Source organism: Grammomys surdaster, unplaced genomic scaffold, assembly GCF_004785775.1.
Source record: "Grammomys surdaster isolate TR1022 unplaced genomic scaffold, NIH_TR_1.0 255, whole genome shotgun sequence".
Classification (NCBI taxonomy): Eukaryota; Metazoa; Chordata; class Mammalia; order Rodentia; family Muridae; genus Grammomys; species Grammomys surdaster.
The window spans coordinates 8,913,796-8,934,210 of NW_021604696.1; the positions used below are offsets into that span (position 1 = coordinate 8,913,796).

The 20,415-nt window shown below is 46.0% G+C and overlaps 1 protein-coding gene across 2 annotated transcripts in view; it reads right to left on the bottom strand.

Moving 5' to 3' along the window:
• The window catches only part of Chst10 (carbohydrate sulfotransferase 10), a 30,277-nt gene extending 10,698 nt beyond the window's left edge, over positions 1-19,579 (bottom strand). For both annotated transcript variants that reach the window (XM_028775509.1, XM_028775510.1), the window contains exons 1-3: positions 19,486-19,579; positions 17,505-17,610; positions 6,176-6,307 (exon numbers count right to left, since the gene is read on the bottom strand). In XM_028775509.1, the coding sequence (XP_028631342.1) occupies positions 6,176-6,307; positions 17,505-17,526 (154 nt within the window). In that variant the 5' untranslated portion in view covers positions 17,527-17,610; positions 19,486-19,579. The remainder of the gene's footprint in view (positions 1-6,175; positions 6,308-17,504; positions 17,611-19,485) is intronic.
• Positions 19,580-20,415: the final 836 nt, after the last annotated feature.

Below are 20,415 nucleotides of genomic sequence, written 5' to 3' on the forward strand. Positions count from 1 at the left end.
CCTACGTGACTGAACAATGTAATTCTATGGAGACTAGACTGCTTTTCAGGACCCTGGGTTCTTGGGGCACACCGAACTCCTGTCGGTTTTCAACGCAGAGTCTCGGGGTTCTAGGCAACTACCTAGCCATGACCCAGAATACCCTTATGCAGTCCCACAAGGGTCTGGTAATTTTCTTGAAAGAAAGAAAAAGTGATATGATAACAAGACCCAGCAATTGTGTTTCTCAGCATTTAATCCAGAGAAATGAACATTTATTTATATTAAAACAAAAACCCATGTACAAATGTTCACGGCAGCTTCATGTGTAGTAACCTCAAACCAGAAATAGCCCACATACCCTTCAATGAGTGAATAGTTAGCAAACTGCTATATCTATACAGAGAGATAGAGATACAACTGAACAGTAGAAATTAAAGAGTCACTGCTAACACTTCGACCATGCTGAATGAATACTCAATGGAATTGTGTGAATGAGAAAAGTCAAACAGGTCCCATGCTACAAGGTGCTTCTGAAAAGATACAACTGTATAGAGGCACAGGAGCTGAGGCTAAGGAGGGGGTGTGGATATGCTAGAAAGGACAACACGGTCAGGCAGAGTGGTATATACCGCTACAATCCCTGCACTTCCTGGGCCAAGGCAGGAGGAATGGAATTTCTAGTCAACCTGAGCTCTGTAATGAAACTTGAATTTAGATTTCAAAAAAATCTAAACCAGCACCAAAAGACAATAGTCACCAAGGGTGATGTGATGCACCCTCATGGTGACAGAGGTGTTCTGTGCCTGTGCCACATCCCAACTCTGGCCCTGCAGTCAGGTCTGTGAGCAGGCACCATGTGGGGCCAGAGGAGAAACAAAACACAGGATCTACCTATCCTCTATTTTTTTCTTTTCAAAAAAATTATACGTATGATTATTTTGCTTAAATGTATGTCTGTGCCCTATGTGTGTTCCTGGTGCCTGAGTGTCAGAAGAGGGCATCCTGTGCCCTGGAATTGGAGTTACAGAAGCTTGTGAGTTGTCAGTGTGGGAGCTGGGAATCAAATCTAGGACCTCTTGTAGAGGACGCACTGAACCAGCTCTCCAGCCTCTCTGTGGCATTTCTTACAATTATATGTCACTCCTCAGTGATCTCCAGTCAAAAAAATTAATTTACAAACAAGAAGACAAAAACAAAACTTCAGTAATCAAGTTAGAATTTCCTTGTTCACACCGGAAGTCATACGACTGTAGTCAGACGAGGGGGCAGACTCGGCCAAGCGAATCTTGAAAAGATTTTGTAGGAACTATTCAGGTACAATCTGGACATAATCTATCAGTTTCTGAAAACAAACAAGAACTTTAAAAAAGTTTTAAAGTCTCACAGAAACACAAATATACAATACAAGCACATAAAATATGCAAAAGTATTCTTTCATTTAATAAAGACTTCCCCCTCTTGGGGAACACCTACATGTTGCCTGTTTTACTCTAGCCCCAGGCTATCCCAGTCTAGCTAGTCTTTGAAATTTATTTTATTATTTTTATCTTTATTTGATTTTACTTTGTGTGCATGTTTTGCCTACACATGTATCTGTACCACACCTGTGCCTGGTACCTAAGGCCAGAAAAACTGATGTGACAGGCAATTGTGAGCTGTGGCATGTGTGTTGGGAATTGAACTCTTCTGGAAGAGTGGCTAGCGCTGTTAACTGCAATGCCTTCCTGGCTCACCCAGTCAGGTTACTAAACAGCTGCCTCTGGTTTGGTTCTTGTCTGTACTGAGTTAGAAAGCACCCTACTGTGCTGTAATAAAAACACTCTGCTCCATACCTCAGTTACTGGGCTTTCCGACAGTCCCTGCTGCACAGCCTCACAAACCCCACAGCCATCTTTCTCTCTGACTTGGAGCTAAAAACACAAGCTCTTCCAAAACAGTCAAAGGGTAGCATATGTGACGCTTGGTGGAAGAAGGCAAGTAGCCCCCCATCCAGGGTTCCTGGCTGCACTGCAGTGGCCTTGCTGCCTAAGCTGTGTGGCCCAATCTCTACTGACTCAACCTGTCACCTTTGGGCATTGACATGCTAAATGGATTTGTGGAACCTGTGTTTCCTTGTTCTGTGCTTAGAGAAATGTGTTCTGCATGCTGAATAACCAACTTGCCAGTGACTTCTAGACAACAACCTATTTCTCACACTCGGGGCACTGGGAAGTCACTACCCTGAAGTGAATATTTTCAGGACTTTAAGTTCCAAGGATTCTCTTCCCGGTTAACCCAACCCTATCTGACCACAGACAAAGAAAGAAACACAGCGTGGCCTAGTTTGTGCTTTCTGCAGTTTAGCTGGTGGAGAGTTGTCTTCAGCAGCTGCCAGTATCCCTGCTGTGGTCAGATGTTGGTCCCTCCCACCACTCAGCCCCTCAGAAGCAAGTCTCCAGCTTCTAAAGATTCTGAGGCATGGCTGGGCATCTTCATGTCTAAGATTATGTCTGCTAACAGTCACAATGATGGCTATTTATGGGTTTGTACCTACAATTGTGAATGGAGGACCACTCTGCTTCACCTTTCTAAAAGTGGTCACAAACGTTTCCTTACTGCCTGACATGCTATTTAATGCTGCACCCCAGCCTAGCAGCTCAGCCACAAGCACATGCTACAGGCAGAGTATGGGGATATCCAAAGTCATGGGTTCTGCCTTTCGGCCACTTAGAAGCAACCTGAGGGGCTTCAATCAGCCCAAGGACAGGCTGAAATAGAAAGTCCAACAGATAAAAAACAAACAAACAAAAAAAGATGTATCCAAATATCCATGACCCCCTCAAGAGTTGTTTAGTATTTCAAATCTTGACAAATCCTGACATTGAATACCCATCATTGGGTTGGATTTATTTTCCTTGATACAGTCTGGATATTAACACCAGATTCTTGTTCAATAGAAAAAGAAATCTGCTAAGGATAGGTCATTGTACAAATGTATCAGTGAGGCTTTATTGCTGAGCAACAAAAGCATGGATCAGCAGTAGATCAGGACAGATGAGCTCTTGGTTCAGCTCAGGTGGTTAAGAAAATCATGACACACATGTAGACATAAAGAAAACATATACACAATGTGTCCAGGATTCCTCTCCAGGGATCCAGCTCCAAGAGAAGAGAGCCAGGAAGAAAGAATGGCCCAAGGGCAATTGTGTTACTCTGCTTCCAAAACACCAAGACCAAGGATCACCCAATAAGAAATGGTTCTTCACTCTGAGGACCACTGCGCTATACGTTACCTCCTCACAGTGATACAGGGGCCCTTGGTTCAAAAGCCAAAACAGTTTGGATGCATATAAAATAAATGTCAGCAGGAGAGAACATAGCTGTAAATGCACAGACAGACACCTCTGATGTTTCCCAGCTTGCCAGTGGCTGAAAGGTCTTCTCTGACAGGGGTCCCCAGAGGGATCCCAGGTGGAAGGGAAGCCTGTAGCGTCCCCAGCCCAGGGCCCTTTGTGATGCTTTGGGTACACACTGTGTACTTAACTTTCAGATTCCTCATCCTGTCCTAATCACTCAGACTGTCAAGATATTTTATGTATAAGTTCTTTCAGAATGAAGAATGAAGAAGAATGAAGCCAATGGAGGATGATTTTTTGTGATCTGACCAGATACTTTAAAGACAATGATGGGTTCTGTGACTGCTGGACTGAATCATGACAGGGAACTCATCAGTTAAGCCGTGTGAGTGCCAAGTATCCTTGCTTCGTTTACAGCAATCCTTGTGATGTCTTTGTTTACAGCATACTTTGGGGTGACAGCATCCTCCCCTGAACTTCATGGCTACTCCAAGTGTCAGCACGTAGAGGAACTACCTTCTATCATTAACCTTAAGGCAGAGCTGTTTGGTGAGCTGGGTTAAAGAGTTTTGTCTCAGTTAAAATATTGAAGGGCAGGCCAGCAAGGTGGCCTGGTGGGTCAAGATACCTGCTGCCAAGCCCGATGAGCTGAGCCCAACCTGGGACTCATACTGCAGAAGAAGAGGCCCACCTCCTACAAGTTGTCCTCTGACCTCGACTAAATGAAGGCTGTCAGTTTTCTTCTTGGCTTTTTACCTTTAATGTCTCTTAAGTTTTTTGCTATTCCTTTTTTTTTAAATTACTTGTTTTTAAGATTTATTTATTTTATGCACATGAGTACACTGTAGCTGTCTTCAGACACACCAGAAGAGGGAATCTGACCCCATCACAGGTGGTTGTGAGCCACCATGTGGTTGCTGGGAATTGAACTCAGGATCTCTGGAAGAGCAACCAATGCTCTTATCCCCTGAGCCATCTCTCCAGCCTGTTTTTTGCTATTCCTAAGAGCAACCAGCACAGCGGCCATGTCCAACACAGTGACACTGCCTTTACCAGAATCCACTGAGAAGGTACTCCTTTAAATCTCCTATCAGAGAATATTAAAATTCAAGGGTGTATTTTTAATTCTTATTTTCCCTTTGTTGTTATTTGTGTGTGAGTGTGTGTGTTTTCTTTTTCGACATTGAGCCTCACTTGTGGTCCATCTGGTCTCAGAGGCTCAATCTATCCCCAGTATGAGCTAATAGAATAGCTAGGGTAGAAGATGTGTGTCACCAGGCTTAAATTATTTAACTATGTCTGATAGACGTCTCACTGATGTATAGCACGTACTGCCCTGGGGTTTAAAACAAACTAAACTACAAACACTTTAATCACTCCACTCACCCTTCCGGCCCTTCCTCACTAAGAGATAAGGTCAGGATTCAGAAGTCATGTGCTAGTCTCAGCAGTGTGTTCTCTCAGCTTTTCAGCTGTTCCACATTTGGGACTGGTGCCCATCTCAGAAATATATATTTCATCTGTCCTCAGCAGAGATTACAAAGCCTGGCAGGTGACATAGGTCCTTGTAAGAGGTCACCAATATTGACTATGCTGAAACTGCTAAAGTCTCCCGACTGTGACACTGAGACAGATGCTCAAACCCCAACCTTGTTCCAAGACTTGAAACTCACTCTTCTGATGGTTCTAAGCACACCGTGATGGCCCTGGACATCCAATACAGTAAGCGTAACACCCCTTCACTAGGCTGTGCAGATCCCATCAGCTGTTTCCCAAGGACGTCAGAAAGATATGGGATTTGTGATGGCAGCCAGGTGGTGCCCTATGTTGAGTGTCTGTAATCATCCCTTAGTGCAAACTATGCTGAAGATCACTGCCTGGGCTGACATCGGGTTTCCCTATTCCACTTGCATGTCTGCTTACAGTTTTCCTTCTCCACAGGAAGGGTGTGACAGAGGAGATGGAGAAGGGGGGGTGGGGATTGCCCTTCGAATAGCTAGGAACATACCAGGTGTTCTTGGGAATATAAAGGAGCCCATAGCCAACTGTTCAAACTACTATGTTACAGGCTTCTACAGCCACTAAAAGCGGGGACACTGGTGGTAGAGACAAGCCTCTAACGAGCTGTGAAGCACAGAAGGATGCACAAGGCTCTGTGCTCCGCCCCCTAAGAACTGCATCTCTGGCCTATCTACCCCACTAATGATTTGTCCCACGAAGTGTCCCTTCCTCTCCTCAACTCCTGATAATTATCACAGAGAGAGGAGTAAAGAATCAGCTGGTAATGTCAGAGCAGGGAGTGTGTCCATTTTGTAAGGGGACATTAAAGCTTAGGCTAACTCTTGACAAGAACACGTAGCAGAATCAGTGGGCCGAGACCAAATCGAGCACTCTTCATCTGCCTCCTCTGCAAGTCTTTGCCTAGTAAGGGAGATGCTATCCTACAACAGAGCTTCACCATTCACATTTAAACAATTTCCTTCCGATACGCTGAAGATAACCATCAATCACACAGTGTGAAACTGTTGGCACTTGTGCAAGCTGAGCAACCACGGCTGTGTGTCTTAGGACTTGAGGCTGGCTGAGCCTGTGGCACTCCTTGCTACCAGGTGCTCAGAAGTGCTCCAGGAAAGAAGCATCTTTGTCTCAAAGGTGACCCAGTGGCTTCAGCCACAAAGAACACACCTCATCAGGAGGAACTCACCCATCTTCCTTCCCACCTCCCCGTTTTCTGTCACATGAAGACTTTGGGAGCCACTTTGGTCAGGACAGCTACCCAGTATGCTTGGTGCCTGGGAACAGAGTTGGGGGAAGGACTCCGTTAGCCATAAATCCACTCTGCCATGAAGCATACCTACCATCTGGGTCTTTAAAGGTCAACGTGATGAACTTGCTGGCAACCATGAACATGAAAATCACCCAAAAGCATGCAGCCAGCAGGAGCCACTGGTGGTGCATGTTGTCAGACAGGGGCCATTCGATGATCCTTCCTGGAAGACACAAGGGAGATGCCTCTGCCACTTCGAGCAATAAAGGGGTACGGTGACACAGGTGATTTCAATGAAAAGACCCAATATCAATGTGAACACTTTCACTTTGCTACAGTGGGTATTTGGACTTGACAGCTAATTTAACATTTTGTACTTAATGAATACTATTGAAGGGCCCATCTCACAATTACATCAACTTCCAACACCCAGTGGATGAGAATAACAAGGAACAACTTCATCCCAGAATCTCTGAGACTTTGCTGAGGTAGATCTGCCTCCTGAGTCCTGTCTTCCAGGTCAAGGTCACAAGAACCTCATGGAAAGGCCTAAGAGGAACCATCCGGCATGCCTGCCAGGGGTAGAGGGTAATTCCTGCAGTGTAGACACCAGGCTGATGCAAGCAGGAGATGCTGTGATTAACACACTGACTGGTGGACCTGGTGTATCCACACACGGAAAATCTAAGAAAAGTAACATCTGTTTCTGTAGCCAAAAGATCATTTGCCTTCAAGGACCAGTGGGGGTGGGTGCTTCGTATTATCACCTGGGAACTGAGGTATAGCATCTGTTGGTCCTCACTCTCTGCTGCAAGGACACACAAGGGACCAGGGAGTCATCGTCAATCCTCAGCATGAGAGAGAGAGACAAACAGGCATGTTTCAGTCAAGTGGCACTTCTTGGAGCAAGATGAGGCCATGTTAAGAGACCAAACTGGGCTGTTTTCCACCAGCTGACTGTGGTTGGCCATCAGTATAGACAAGAGAACTGGTCTCCAGCCTGCTGCTGCTAACAGTGGGTGATTTTACCAGTAGCTTCCCATCCCTGTCTAATCACAGCTCAGCCAAGACCCAGAAAATAATAACCCTCCTTCTTTCCGGATGCTGTATTCAAGACCGTCACTGGGACCAGACATCTGCAGGCCAGTTTCCTCCACAGCACCTGTGAGTGGTTCTCTGACAGCCTGTTTGAATACAGCTATGCCCGAGAGCTTCCCACCTCCCACGCCGCCTGTATCTTTCTAGGGTGTCTTGTAGGCACACTCAGGCACCCATGAGTGATGCCCAGCGTGTCTTCTGAGGTCTCCAAGCATGGGTGCCAAATTATACAGGAATACAGGAGTCCAGTTAAGTTTACATCTCCCATAAACAAGTACACTTACAAGATCTACTCAAAAATTGTAATCTCTGTTTTTTTCTGTGCTTGTATATTGGGCCTAGAGCTTCTGGCACGTCCCCAGGCAAGGTTGCCAGCGTAAACACATAGAAATGTAACACACCGTATTAAGTTTCTAGGAAACAACATATACATTTTAGACATATCTTAAATGTTGCATGGGACATGCCTGGAGAAAAAAAAAGCCATTTGCCTCTTCTGGAATCTAGAAATCTAGATTTAACTGAGTGTCTGCAGTTCATCTGTTAGGATACATGCCAAATCCCTCAACTGCCTGGGGTAGGCTGCCCCAGTCTCCTGAAAGTCTCTTTCTCTCCTGTCCTCACTGGTGTGGTTCAGTGCAAAGTGAAATCCTAGACGTCCCTCTAAGGCCAGTCTGTGCCTGACTTCCGACTGGCTCTCAGCCGCTAGCTCTCCTGATGAGCCTCCACATCCCACCTCTGACACATGCGAGGCCTTCATCCACCCAGAATCAACATGAAATGAAACTCTGCCAACAAAGGACTAGTGTCAAGGGCTGGATGGACCCAAGGCTTTTCCCTGAGGCCCTGATGTATAGAGATGGACGGCAGTTCCTTCTCTAAACCAGGAGCATGCCTGGCAGAGCCAGAAATGGTCTGGAGCCAGGGCCTTGGGAGTGATACTTGAGAACCTAACCCTTTCCACCCTTAGAGGCTTTGGTTATCAGTCCTCAAATTGCTGTGTGCTCAGTGTCTGACATCCCTGATGTATCCTGCGTTCTCCTAGTACAACACTGAGCAGCTTCCTGCTGACGCTGTCCCAGTTTTTAATATGGCATATGTAAGACCCCGTACTTCTTAATAAGCTTGGTTGGCATAAGACATGGCTTGTGCAAGGACCTCTGACCCCAGCTTCCTATCTTCTTTCTCATCTCCTGGTCCTCCCACTTAGGACCCTGGCACTGAAGAATGACCTGCTGGCCCCGGTCAGGCACCCACTTCCTATTGCAGATCCTAGCAAACCAGGTTGACAAGCCCTTTGCTACCCTTTCCAGATAACTCTACGTTCTTCTAGTGTGGAGATGAGTACAGTTGTGTAATGTGTCCAAGAAGACAAGAGAGGAGGGCAGAGTCCTTGCTCCTTCTTCCTGCAGAGAGGTGTGGGTTATGATGTGCTAGATCCTGCAGCCCCAAGTCTCTGCTCAACTTCTCCTCAAGACAATGACACTTGGAGGAGGCATCCCCATGCCTTTGAGCCACGTGGCCTGCTGACAGATCCTGTAGCAGAGAGGTTGGTAGGCAGCAGGAGAGAAGAGAGGCCAGAGTGAGTCTCCGTGAGCTAGGTGTGGTCCAGAACAAAGAGGCCTTTGTGCTGAATGACCCACTCTCCTGAGTCATGGACTGTGAGCAAGGGAATACAGATGATGGACTGAGTTCCCCCTCCCCACCACAGATTCGCTCACTCTGTGGAGGTGACGGAACACCCAGGCATTGCCCACTTTGCCTCCTGCTTTGTTCATTCCTCATGTACCACCTGGGCATTCTGGTCCCTAAGCACCCTTGTGCCTGGCATCAGGCTCTGAGGGCTGATAGTTAAAGCATCTAATCTCAGTGGAAAATGGTCTTCTGAAGAGGTTTCATTTGTGTTCCCATGGAGCCTGGAAAGGATGGAGAAAGAGTTCTCTGCAGTGCAGAGTCTGGATGACATACCTGGTGTTGCAGGGAGGAACTCCACAGCCAGAGGCTGGAAAGCCCAGCCATGCCTGCCCTGCAACTTTCTTAAATCAGCTCCCACCTCCGCCCCCAGGGCTGGTACTAGGGCATGTCTGGCTGGGTGGCTACAGACATGTCGTGAATGGCTGTCTGGGCAGCAAATGTCTCATCCCTATAACAACATTGCCATCTGTACATGTGCCAACATGTCGGGGCTCCCACAGAAGAGCCTGTTGCGGTTATCCCCAGACCGATCATGAAACTTATAGAAACATCCAATGCACTCTTTTATCTTCCACAAAATTGAATTTTCAGTGCAATGTGTGTTAGTATTCTGTCTAAACTCCATCTCCACAGTTACCTGGCAACAGCACAATGTGTGTAAAACATTCTCGGAGCTGACATTAAGATGGTCCCTTCCCAGCCCAGCTACTGAGCAGGCTTGGGAGAGGAAGAGAAGTATATGCAGGGCTCCTAGGTCCTTCCTGCCTACTTAACAGCTTACCTACTGCCCTCCTTAAGACACAAGGGGCTCCTCTGGGGCATGAAGACTTAGAAAGTTTATGTGCGCAAATGTTCACTCCTCTTCAAACTGGTCCTCTAAGAACACCAGCACCAAGTTCTTACTAGCGTCTCAAGAACAGATGCCCAGAGTAGACTGCTGCTGGCCCATGACCATTTTTACAATTCATGTTCAAGATCTACTCATGACACCATGAGTAGAGGAAGGGTCAGCTTCCTTCATCACTAGCCCACTGATGTCCCAACTTGGGTCTCTCTCATTTGGCGGCCCCTGTTTTTTACTAAGCACAGCTGCTGCCCCTTCCCCCTCCCCGGGTATGAGCCCATGCTGACCAATTACTGCACCAGCAACACGAAAAGCACAGCATGCAGAGCACTCGGGAAGCAGCTTGCCAATATTTGCGACTGTCTAAAACACAAAGCCACCTTGAAGATTTGGGACTCCAGCGTCCACACAAGAGAGGCTGCCAGTGTGATGCCCAATAACTGACACCAGAACATCCACGGTTCTTAGAACTTCAACATTACTCGAAATCAGATTATACTTTCTAAGTCACAGTATGTACATGAGCTTGAATCACCATGAATTTACAACATGCTGCTGATTTGGAGAGATAGCAAGAGCTTTTGCTGCTCTTCCAGAAGAGCTGAGTTTGGTTCCCAGCACTCCTATCTGGAAGCTCACAATTTCCTGTCACCCAGCTCCAGGAGATCCATCAATGCCCTCTTCTGGCCTTTGTCAATATCTGCATTCATGTGCGCACACTCACACGGACCCAGACATACACATAAATAAAAATAAAATTTTAAACTGCTGATGAGGGAGTTATGAAATCTTGTGGGGATCCAAAAACTTCAAATTTTGAAGAAAACGCTATGCTACATGGCAAGCCTATTGGAAAGAAGCAGTGTGGACATACACCATCAGCATGTAGAAAAGGGAGTTATAGGACTGCAGTTGATCCTATTTGTTAATAAAACAACATGCATGCTTACTTTACGAGAGAATGTGGCTATGTGCTATACACACCCAGAACACACAGAAGAATACCCTGAGACAGTTGAGGGAGAGTTACTTTTACTCTAGACATATTTGTGTTTTAAAAGCTTTTTTTCAATAGCACAAAACTTTCTCACAGTAAAAAAAAAAATGTCAAAGAATGCCACCAATGAGCATGTACCTGATGCTGGTTAATTCTTTCTACTTCACTAGTACTGGCCACGGTTTCTTTACCACATACCATTTGGGAAAAGGAAGTAAGTACTTTTCTAGCCAGGAAAAAATGACAAGCTGGCAAAGTCAATGCACATCAGAATACTTAGCAAATACATATTTTTCTTCCTTAGTCTTTATTTGCTTAAAAAAATGAGCAATTACACCTAAATTGTAGAGAATAATATGAAAAAAAACACCCTTCTCAAACATTACACTATGGTTTTGTTGAAAGTATTTGGGTTTTCTTTAAAGGAAACAGGGCGCTTGCTGTAAGCAGGTTTACAGTGTGTCTGAGTTACTTTACTTTAACCATACCAGACACAAAGCCTCAGATGAGGCAGTGGGTTTTTTTTTTTTTTCCTATGACAGGATAGACCGGGGAGGCAGTTAAATCAGGCTGGCAAGGAAGACTCTATTGCCCAAGGGGCTCACCCTCTGGCACACAACATCAGGTTAGACCAGGGAGGGGGAGACACACAATATTTAGCGTCTCACCTCATGGCGTATAGTTGAGAAAACAGAGTGGTTAACAGAGACACAAGAGAAAACCGCTGTGAGTCATGGTAACAGGGTTAAAACATAAACCGGACCTTGGCTCCCAGGTGTATACAGTGTGAGCCAGCCAGTGCCACTGCAGCCTGGCCCTCTCTCAAAAACACATTCTCTTCGGTTCCTACTTACTCTTCTTTATAACACAGGGCCCTTAGATGTCAGATGGCTGGAAAGTTCCCATGGGTGGGGGGAGGGGAAGCCACACCAATGTTAACTGTTCTGATTTAAAACTTCAACAAGGGGCTGGAGAGACGGCTCAGCTGCTGAGAGCACTGGCTGTTCTTCTAGAGGACCCAAGTTCAGTTCCAAGCACCCACACTGGGTAGCCCCCAGTCACCTGTAACTCTAGGGGATTCAACACCAACATCTGGTCTCTGTGGGCACCTGCACATTCACATACAAGCACACAGACACACACATACACAGACATAATAAATCTTTTTAAGACAATAAAATAAGCTTCAGTGACTACAGAGCGCTAGACTGCCACAGGTCTCCAGGCAAATTACCTTGGACAATCTTCAGCATGTTAAGTACTCATGTACATCTCAGCTCTGTGTGAACCTCACATGCTTGTGACTGTATAGTCAGACTCCTAACTACCGCCAACTGGAAGGCTAAAAATGCCACCAGCTAGCATCAGACGGAGGCTTATAGCAGAGATTGCCCTACTTTGCCATAGCCCGAATGATGTTGATGTATTTGAAAATGGTCTTGATGTGTGGTTTTCTTTGTTCTATAAAACTTGATGAGACTGTTACTGGTTAGAACGTGGTATCTGAATCACTGTCCCCAGGCTATGATCATTCATATTCATCCATAGAACAGCTATTTCTTTGTTCTTACAACTTTCTTTAATAATTTATTTTCGTGTACATGGGGTTTTTACCTGCGTTCATGGGAGGGTGTCAGATCCCCCAGAACTGGAATCGCAGAGCTGCTATGTGGGTACTGGGAACTGAACCTGGGTCCTCTGGAAGAGCAGCCAGTGCTCTTTTTTTGTTTGTTTGTTTTTTTGTTGTTTTGTTTTTTGAGACAGGATTTTTCTGTGTAGTTCTGGCTGTCCTGGAACTCACTCTGTAGACCAGGCTGGCCTCGAACTCAGAAATCCGCCTGCCCCTGCCTCCCAAGTGCTGGGATTAAAGGCGTGCGCCACCATGCCCGGCTGCAGCCAGTGCTCTTAACTGCTAAGCCATCTCCCGATCCCCAGAACAACTATATCTTATTTCCTTTGAAGTGACAGCTGTGTTTTACTTTATCTTTTTGCCATGGACATATGTTTGTGTATGCAAGTTTAATGGACAAAGTAATTAAAAAAGAGATCATTCTCCAATTCACCATGAAAGCATATGTTCTTTCATCTGATAAAATGGGGTTAGAGATACGACAGTCTCTTGTGTCCTTATAGAATCTCAAGTCTAACACACACACAGGAAGTGGAAAGATGGTACCTGATGATACTTGAAAGAGGTGGTACTGTAAGAAACTGCAGGAGGGTATGAGCTGGGCAGAGGGCCCTTGCCAGAGGAGGGAAAAGGACAGGTTCCATGCCAGGAAACACGCTTGTGATTTACTTAAGAAGAAGAAGGGCTCGTGTGGCTCAAGACCCAGCTGAGGCAGAGTAAATTCGACTCAGCAAACACCAGCCATAATGGTTGCTACGGGATCCCATTTTTTCCTGACATGGACAAGAGACATATGGAAAAGGGGGTTGGTGGAGTGGGTTGGTCTGATCTTAAATTTTGTTTTAAAGCTCAAAGATATACAGAGGAAATGTTAATTTGACGATGGTCCATTTCCGTTTGCAGAGGAGGGGGCATTCTAGTCAGTATAAACCTGACCAAGTGCTTGCTCTATACCGCTATCTCTAAAAACCAGAGTGAGGTGCTGGGGAGAAGCTCAGGCAGCCGAGTGCTTGTTGCATGGGGACCAGAGTCTGATCTCCAGAACCCACACAGAAGGGCTGAGCATGAAGACGCAGGCTTGCAATCCCAGTGCTGGGGAGACAGGGACAGCAAGGTCCCTGAGCATACCAGCTAGTCATCCTAACCTGTCAGTGGGCTCCAGGTCAATGAAAGATCCAGTCTCAAACAAAAGCAAGAGTAAAAGCAAAACAAGGTAGGGGCTGGAAAGATGGCTTAGCAGCTGCTGCACTTGCAGAGAACCCAAGTTTGGTTCCCAGTATGCACCCCTATTGGCTTACAACTGCTTCCTGCTCAAATTTCAGGGTGATCAGATACCCTCTACTGGCTGCCTCAGGCACTGAATACCTATGGTATACATACCCATAAGCTACATTAAATCAATTAAATAAAAACCAAGGAATAACACCCAAAGTTCATCTCTGGGCTCACTATATTTGTACACACATGCATGCATGCCCCACTCCTGCCACACCAGTGAGTGAGCTAGTAAAAAGATCCACAGAATATGGTATGTAAGGCTTTGATGGGTCCTGGAGAAAGGCGTGCCTAGCTCGCTATGGTGTGATTTCCATGCTGATTACAGCAGCAGCTAACTAATGAGTCTGGCTTCATGTTGAGGCCAGCGGCTGTCACTCTTGGCTCTATGTTGGAATTGTTACATCGATCTTGACAAACAGCAATGCCCCAGGTATGGACAAGTCTATAGCGGTGATGTCAAAGCAGGTTTCCAAGCTCTGTACAAGCCTCTCCTGACCAGCTGAGACAGGGGACTGCTGGTCTTGCCATCCTCTACCCACCAGGCTTCCCTCAAACTTCAGTGTCCATGTGAATCCCCTAGGGATCTCGTTAAAATTCGAATCCTTGGCATATTCCAGAGTAATGGCTACTCTCCCCCATTTTCAGGACCGGAGCCACAACAGCCAACTGATGCTCTGAATTAAGTGTGTTCTTGATAAATGGCTGAAAAATGATTTAATTAGAATCTAAGACCATGTTCCATCACTGCCCTGAGTAGAGTTGCTTTCCAACTCTCCCATCTATGGGTAAGTAGACATTGTAGAGTTACGATCTGCTGCCCATAGAGAAAGAAACCCTATGACAATGTACCTTATTTTCTAAACAAAAAAAGTACCCCCAATTCCTACAGCCTCACTTCTCTAAGGATGCCCTATTCTCCGAACCATGTCCCTAAATACAGGTCTTCTCCCTGGGGCTTGCCACCATCCCAAGCTGTCAAGGTCCAGGCTCACAGTGTCCATCTGCAAGGGGACCAGGACCTGGCATGCGGCTTTCCTTCAGGGTTCCACTAAAGGCCAGTGCTTCCCTGTAACCAGGTGATAAATAGCCTTCAAAAGGCCTGGCATTTGCTGTAATTAACTCCCCGTTGTTCGAGAAGTCAATACAATCCCACTATGCCACTTGCAGCTAATGGTGGTGGCAGAGTTGATTGTGCCTCACATGGCTCTGGACACAGTGTGCTCCTGCACACAGAGCCCCAGCTCCAGGGAGCTGGCATATCCATCTTCAGAGCCTTCCTCCTTCTGGTCATTAAGCAACACACAAGTCAAGATGCCAACAAGCCAGAGGGTGGGCTCTGAAAATCCACACACAGAACTGGTGACTGTACGGAGGAAGAGAGCCGGGGAGAAAAACCAACAAAGCCCACAAGATGCATGCACCTCTTTTCTCTTTCAAACAAAAGAGAGGCAGCACACACAAGAATGTCATCATCAGTGACAGACACAGTGCAGGTACTGTCTTTGGATACACCTTTCTCTCTCCTGCATTTTAAAAAAGGGATGCCCGTAGATTCATTTGTCTCAGCTGTCCATGTTCCCCTGCTGTTGAAGCACAAAGCCTCTCCTGCCATATGATCCAGATTGATCCCATCCATCACATTAGAAAAGGTTTAGAAAAGACTCTTTAAAAAGGTCCTGTGGCACACAAGCCGAGTCAACTCTGTTTATACAGGCTTTAGCCAGTCACTCATTCAGGAATATACCAAGTGCTGTTCTGAACCCTGCAGAACAGTGACGCATGTTCTCCAATCCAGGACTGAATGCTCAGAGAGAAGCTGATGCACTAGGTGAGAGGTCTGTGCAGATCAGTAACTAAAAAGAGGAAGGGCGGGAAGGCTAGGGCCTCGGGGAAAGAACGGTGTTAGTTAAAAGGTAGCCGACATTTCAGCGAGGTGGATTTAGTGGAGAACCTGCCTGCCACCACTCTTAACGCTGGGCATGCCCACTTGCCTGGGACACCATCTCTGGGCCACACCCAGGGAACTGGGAGAAGCTAAGTACTTTAGAGCAAATATGCAGAGCTGCTGGCTACACCATTCAAGGGTGGGGCAAAGAGACAGACAGGTGTACGCAGGGAGCAAGTAATCCATGAGACTAGCAAGGCATGGCCATTCTTACTGAGGACCAGTTCAGGCAGCCCTGATAACAGAGCACAGGCCAGATCCCAGACTCCCCGGTTCTGTAGGGTGGCAGATGACCATTCATCTCTCCAGCTGAGATGAGATTTCTGTTTTGTTGTTTTCTACCATGGCTCACTAGTCTGAACCTATGATCTCAAAGATACGGGAAAAAATTTTTTTTTTCAGTTAACTAAGTGAGGAATGACCTAAGCGTTTTGTCTTTGTTTTTCAGTGCTAGTTTAAAAGACATAAAGTTACTATTCGGCAGACTATTGTTTGCCAAACACCAGCATCTCCCTCTAAGCTTGAATATGTTTCTATCACCCCAATTGATCGACTCCTTTTCACATGCTGATAGCGCTCTGAGGACTTCCGGAACATACCATCAGCGTTTTACTCAGTAAGGGGCTGGCCTGCCATACACTGCAGCTTCTCTGCTTTAGTGTTGGTGTGACTCTCAATTCTTTGATGTCAGTCTTTAAAAATGCACAAATTGGACCAGTGAGGTGGTTTAGGAGTAAATGTGATGGACAGGCCTGAAGACCTGAGTTGAATCTTTGGGATCTCTATGGTGGAAGGAAAGAACTGATTCCCAGAAGTTGTCCTTTGACCTCCACATGCTGTGTTTTGCCACACACATACTTGTAAAGACACACACACACACATTCACAGGCAGATTCCCGAGTGCACACACTAATGCACAGAGTATGTGCAAAATAGATAAGAGTGAAAGTATGCACCAATTATAAACACGGGAAAGAACAATCCGCCAGCCCTGACAATGACCCTGAACATTTTCATACCAAGACTGTATGCAGATTTCAGCTCCGTGTTTACAGTGAATCGACCTAAACACCTGGGTGGTAAAAAGTGACTGAAGCTGCATCTTTGAATGTATACTCTGCTATAAGAAAACTAATTTTGATTAAAACCAAAACTGGTTAAAGGAGAAATAGAGCAAATGAGGAAGAGTTGAATGGGAAGTCTAAGTTCTAGAATTGCAAAAGGAAGTCAATGCCCCTGGTAAGACACAGCTGTGGACACTGTGGAAGCCAGGATGCTACTCCACCACACACAGCTCAGACTCCACAGTTACAATATTGAACTTTTTTTTTTTTTTAACACTTCCAGACACAAAGGAAACCTCATACAATCTGGATATAGCAAGGTGCTGCTAGGCCTGGAAGGACACTGGGAAGAGAACCAAACCCAGAGGCTGGTACAACGGGATATTATCTGCCCTGCCATACTTTTAGATTTTGAAGTGTGATGTAGCAAGAAACTTATCAAACTACAACTTATTAAAGCACAGAACAGTGTATGAATGTGTCTATATAGACAGTTGTATTACAGACCATCGAGCTTTTAAATTCTCAGTGCTCACAGTTCAGAATTTTCCTTTGTCTTCTCTGCTGCGGTCTCTTCCAATCCTGCCTCAGAAGGTTTTCCTTGGTTAGCAGATGAAAAGATCCTAACTCTGTCCAGTGAGAGATACAAGAGTGGCTGAGGCAGAAGCTTTGAGTAACAGAGAACACTGACAGACAGTACATCAGGTATTAACCCAGTGCTAGCTGCAATGCATGCCCCTATTCTATTTAAGGAACCATTCCTAAGTGTGCATGTACATATTCATCACCAGGTGCTTAAGTTCCCTGAGATGTCTATACAGGACAGAAAGAAGGCACTACGGATATTGAGTAGCCATGATCTTAAATACCTGACGGGTTCACATTTTCCATCACGGACCATCTGCGGCCTGTGTTTGAAGGCGTCACATTCCCATGCTGTCCTTGTTCCTCTTGTGGTTTATGGTTCCTCTGTCACTGTGTAGGATGATTTGAAATAACAGTGAGAATTCAAGACCATCCTTAGCTGCACAGCTTGAAGCCAGAACAGGCTACATAAACCCTATCTCGAAAACAAAAGACCAAAACCAAGTAACAAAACCACCACTCAAAGTTAGGTCAATTTTCTTAATATGACTTAGTTTCTACTGGGAAACAGTCACTTGGAATATTCATGTATATATTTCTAGAACAAGTTCCTCACAGAAAGCAGGTTGCATCTGTATTTCTTCACAAGCAAGAGTCTATTTCAAATGTGCCATAAGTGCCAGCTACTTAAGAGTACTCTCTGTGATTTAGTATGAAAAGTAAAATTATTAATGAAATATTTGTACCAAGAATAATCCAATCCCATTGTCTTATTTGCTAGATGTTGGGTAAATAAGTTTTATACGGCACCATGAGCTATTCCAATGACAGACACACTCTGAGCTCTGTCAAGCTTTACTTAGCATACGGTAGATTCTAGACAAAAGTCATTTGACAAATAAATGATAATGGGATAAACATCAACCTCATAGGATTAGAGAAACCACAGATTTAATAGGATCGTTGGCAGAATAAACAAACAATAGACTTCAATCTAAAAAAAAAAACACCTCAGTATTAAAATTAAAGGTAATTTCACCTCACATAGCTTAAACAGTTCTAGACTGTGTGAAGAGAAAACAGACTAGTTCAGAAGGTCTCACGTTTAGGGTCTTACACAGTCCTCCTCCCCACTGCATTCCTGGCTCTCTCCTAATTCTTCACTCTATAATCTCCTCGAGCTTCAGAAATGACCCAAATATTACTGCAAGTGGCACAGATTATTTCTAAGTGTTTTCTGATGCTCTTTGTTCAACTTTGCAAAAACAAAAACCAAACAGAACCCTATTTTCCTTTCCGGGAAGATAAGGCTTTCTCGGGAATTTCTTCTATTCTTCAGGGTCAAGAGCAAACATTCATAATTTTTCTTTTCGTCTTGAAATTTCAACTCTGCTTCAAGATAAACTATGTCCTAACTATCCTGGGGACCTCGGAAGGTAGAAAGCCATTTCTTTCTTTGTGTCTTTTCTTTTTAACCCAGTCACTTAAAAAAGATGAAGTCGTGGCTGGTGAGCAGCAGGCCGGAACGAAGTTGAGCTGTCTCATTTTAAGAAGGTCTCAAGATATTCCCTACTCTGACAGTTCCAACAGATCAATGCAATATCCCAACTCCTTGTGGCTAACCAGAACCTGGCTGAACTGCTTTGTATTCACTGCCCTGCCCTTTCCTGTCTTGAATGGACTTGGAGAGCGAAAAAGCACCAGCCTTTGGAAAACCTGTTTCATCTTTCCAGCCAGAAAGTGCAGTAATCGATGCCTAGACCTCCAACTTCTGACAGACCTCTTGGTGGAGAAGGTCTAGGGCCAGTGTGCAGGACCTGCAGGCAGAGCTCCTTCCCCTAGAGCCCCAGGAGCCATGCTCAACCATGCGCTCCCTCGGAAAGGCTGCACAGGTTCCTCCCTCCAGTCTTCCTTCCCCGAATGCTCCCGGGACCCAAGTGGGAAAACGTTCTCCTCTTTCCACCCCAGCCCCCATTTACAAACGCAAGTCTCCAGCCCAGGATAGCAAAGGTAGATGATGGATGGTTCAAGTATCACCGATTCCATTCATCAAAGCATCGGGCACAAGGACGCTGCTTCGTTGCATAATTAAGTGATGAAGGCTCTTCCCAGGAATCTCTCCATCCAGCGATGTCTTTAAGTCGCCCCAGCACTTACCGAGGTAGCTAGCCGAGGAAAACAGACTCCACCATCCTTCTGTCCACCGGCATGGGGGCGGGGGACAGCACCTCATTGAGACCCTCCACCCCTGGGTTCCCAGCTCACCCTTGGTGCACGGGCGCTCGGGATCCTCTCCGCCGCCGGAGCTCTTCTCCGGCCTCACGGGGCCTGTGGGCGTCCCCGGAGCCAGGGAGGCCGGCCCCGCCCAGACCTCCGCGCCGCTACCCGCCCGCCTGCAGGGTGCAGGGATGCAGCCACGCCGGAAGGAGGAAGCCGGGTGCGTGCGACCTGCGGGGTGCAAGACCGCCGCCCACCGCAGCCCCGGTTTGTGGGCCCGGTCCTGCGCGTCGCCGCCGCCACCGCTGTGCACGCGCGCGCGCGTCCACGTTGCAGGAAGCCAGGAGGAGGCACCGCGCACCCACCATCCCAGGCCTCCGGGTCCCCATTGGCCTCCACGAAATTGTACAGATGCACCAACCCAGGCACACCGCGCCAGAAAACACCTCCGGGAAGGCAAAGAAAATCCAAAACTTGGAAAAACGCAACAATATCAATGATAATAAAACATGTAAATAGATCAATAAGCATTCTTTAAAAAATATTTTTTTTTGACTTGGGAAAAGGTCAGATAGCTTGAGCTTTGGTATAGGACAAATCTTTATTCTTCCTTACATAGTTATTTGTTTTTATTCTGGTTTTTTTGTTTGTTTGTTTGTTTAAGACCATACTTAAGTGCAGCCAAGGCTTGCCTGAAATTCACTGGTAAGCACAGGTTAGCCTCCAGCGTGAGGCAATTCTCCTGTCTCAGCCTCAGGAATGCAGGGCAAAGAAAGTGCTAGGTACCATCCATACCTTCCTCTCTCCATAGAGTTTTTTTTAAATTTACTTTTATTATTTTTAATTGTGTTTGCTTCTGTATGTGGGTATGTGTCCTTGAATATAGGGCCCACAGAGTCAGAGAAAGTGTGGGATCCCTTCCAACTGGACTTAAGAGGGAGTTGTGAGTTACCCAGTGTGGGTGCTAGGAACTGAACT